The 1,392-nt window shown below is 49.3% G+C and overlaps 1 protein-coding gene across 1 annotated transcript in view; it reads left to right on the top strand.

Annotated features, from left to right (window-relative positions):
• The first annotated feature begins 1,291 nt into the window (after positions 1 to 1,291).
• LOC119334576 (syntaxin-132-like) overlaps positions 1,292 to 1,392 on the top strand; it is a 4,241-nt gene continuing 4,140 nt past the window's right edge. The window contains exon 1 of the mRNA XM_037607115.1: positions 1,292 to 1,392. Coding sequence (XP_037463012.1) covers positions 1,377 to 1,392 — 16 coding nt within the window. The 5' untranslated portion in view covers positions 1,292 to 1,376.

The raw sequence follows: 1,392 nt of genomic DNA, 5'->3' as shown, positions 1-1,392 counted from the left end.
ACATTGAAAACCTGTGTTTGCTGACATGGTCCTCTTTTAGACAGTATAGACATGGAGTGAACCTTTCATTAAGATTACTTTTTCAAGATAGCTTGTTGCATATGCAAAACCTTTGTGTGTTTCAAACTCAAATTAAAGAGGGTTATACAGTGTCAGACTATATAAGGTAATATCCTCTCATAGTTTGACACTATTGCTTATCTAGAGGATCATTGCTTATGGTCCGAACTATGAGAAATGTTTACTTCCTAGAAATTCTTTGACACCAGGTACCAAAATAACTTCTACCTGGCACAACATTTAGGATCTTACTACTGGAACTGAGCACGGGAACATTAAGGTTTTACACACGCTCATGTCTAGAGCGACCTACAGGCAAGTTAATGGATCAGCACTCTTGTCCTTTTTGGTCTTTTTCACCTGTGCTACTCTTCAACAGGATCAATTATGTCCTACAATGTGATGTTTCCTTAGCATAGACTTTCCCACTAAAAGAGTGATTTTAATGTGACAGAAAGTAAAGATCATGTGTGTCATGCGTTGGCTGTATGATAAACTGTGTACTGTGTAATACCTTGATCGCTATCGGTGGCGGATCCTCGACGCGATCGGCGATGGGTCCTGGAACGATAGGCGGCGGGTCGTGGAAGCGATCGGCGGCGGGTCGTGGAAGCGTTCGGCGGCGGGTCCTGGAAGCAATCGGCGGCGGATCCTGAATCCTGAACGACAACAGCGCCGGATCAGGGGATCCGCGTGCGACTCCAGAAGGGGATCGACGTGAAAGTGATCCGCCGTGGACCCTCAACGGGATCGGCTGCAGATCTGACCTTGCTTTGCACTGGGAGGGCGGCGGCGGACGTAGGGACGAATGAAGGCGGCGAACGACTCGTGCGGGCGAGTGCTTCGAGGGCACGAGGAATCGCTCGTGGGTGCTGGCGTCTGGTTAATTTTCGTAGATTTTATTTCGTAGATTTTTTTTACTTCGTTCTTTCCTCCATCGACCGGAGGTTTTCCGCTGGAAATCGTCGATGCATAACATTTTTTTTTGGTTTGCGGGTCCTGGGGGAATCGCTGGGACGTGGGAGGTGGGATTAAAGACGAAAAAAATTGACTTTGGTGGGACGAAAAAAAACCTGAAAGCGAGACTACCAACTGTTCATTAGGAGTAGAGATTGAGCCGGTGGGTCGGTCGTGACTCGTGCCTACCGCACCACACCGCACGGCTGCTGGCTCCAGCTCACACAAACAAAAAGAAAAAGGAAATAGTTAGTCAGCCGTCCGTATAGGCATAGCTAGCCCCAGCAGAGCAGACTCCCTTCCCCTCGCCGCGCCGTGCCGCCGCCCGTCCGTCTGTTCGTCGCCGCCGTCTCTCCGCCATGAACAACCTACTAA

This window comes from Triticum dicoccoides, chromosome 7A (assembly GCF_002162155.2).
Source record: "Triticum dicoccoides isolate Atlit2015 ecotype Zavitan chromosome 7A, WEW_v2.0, whole genome shotgun sequence".
Lineage (NCBI taxonomy): Eukaryota > Viridiplantae > Streptophyta > Magnoliopsida > Poales > Poaceae > Triticum > Triticum dicoccoides.
The sequence above is the reverse complement of the archived record's forward strand: the minus strand, read 5'-3'. Positions and strand labels throughout refer to the sequence as shown.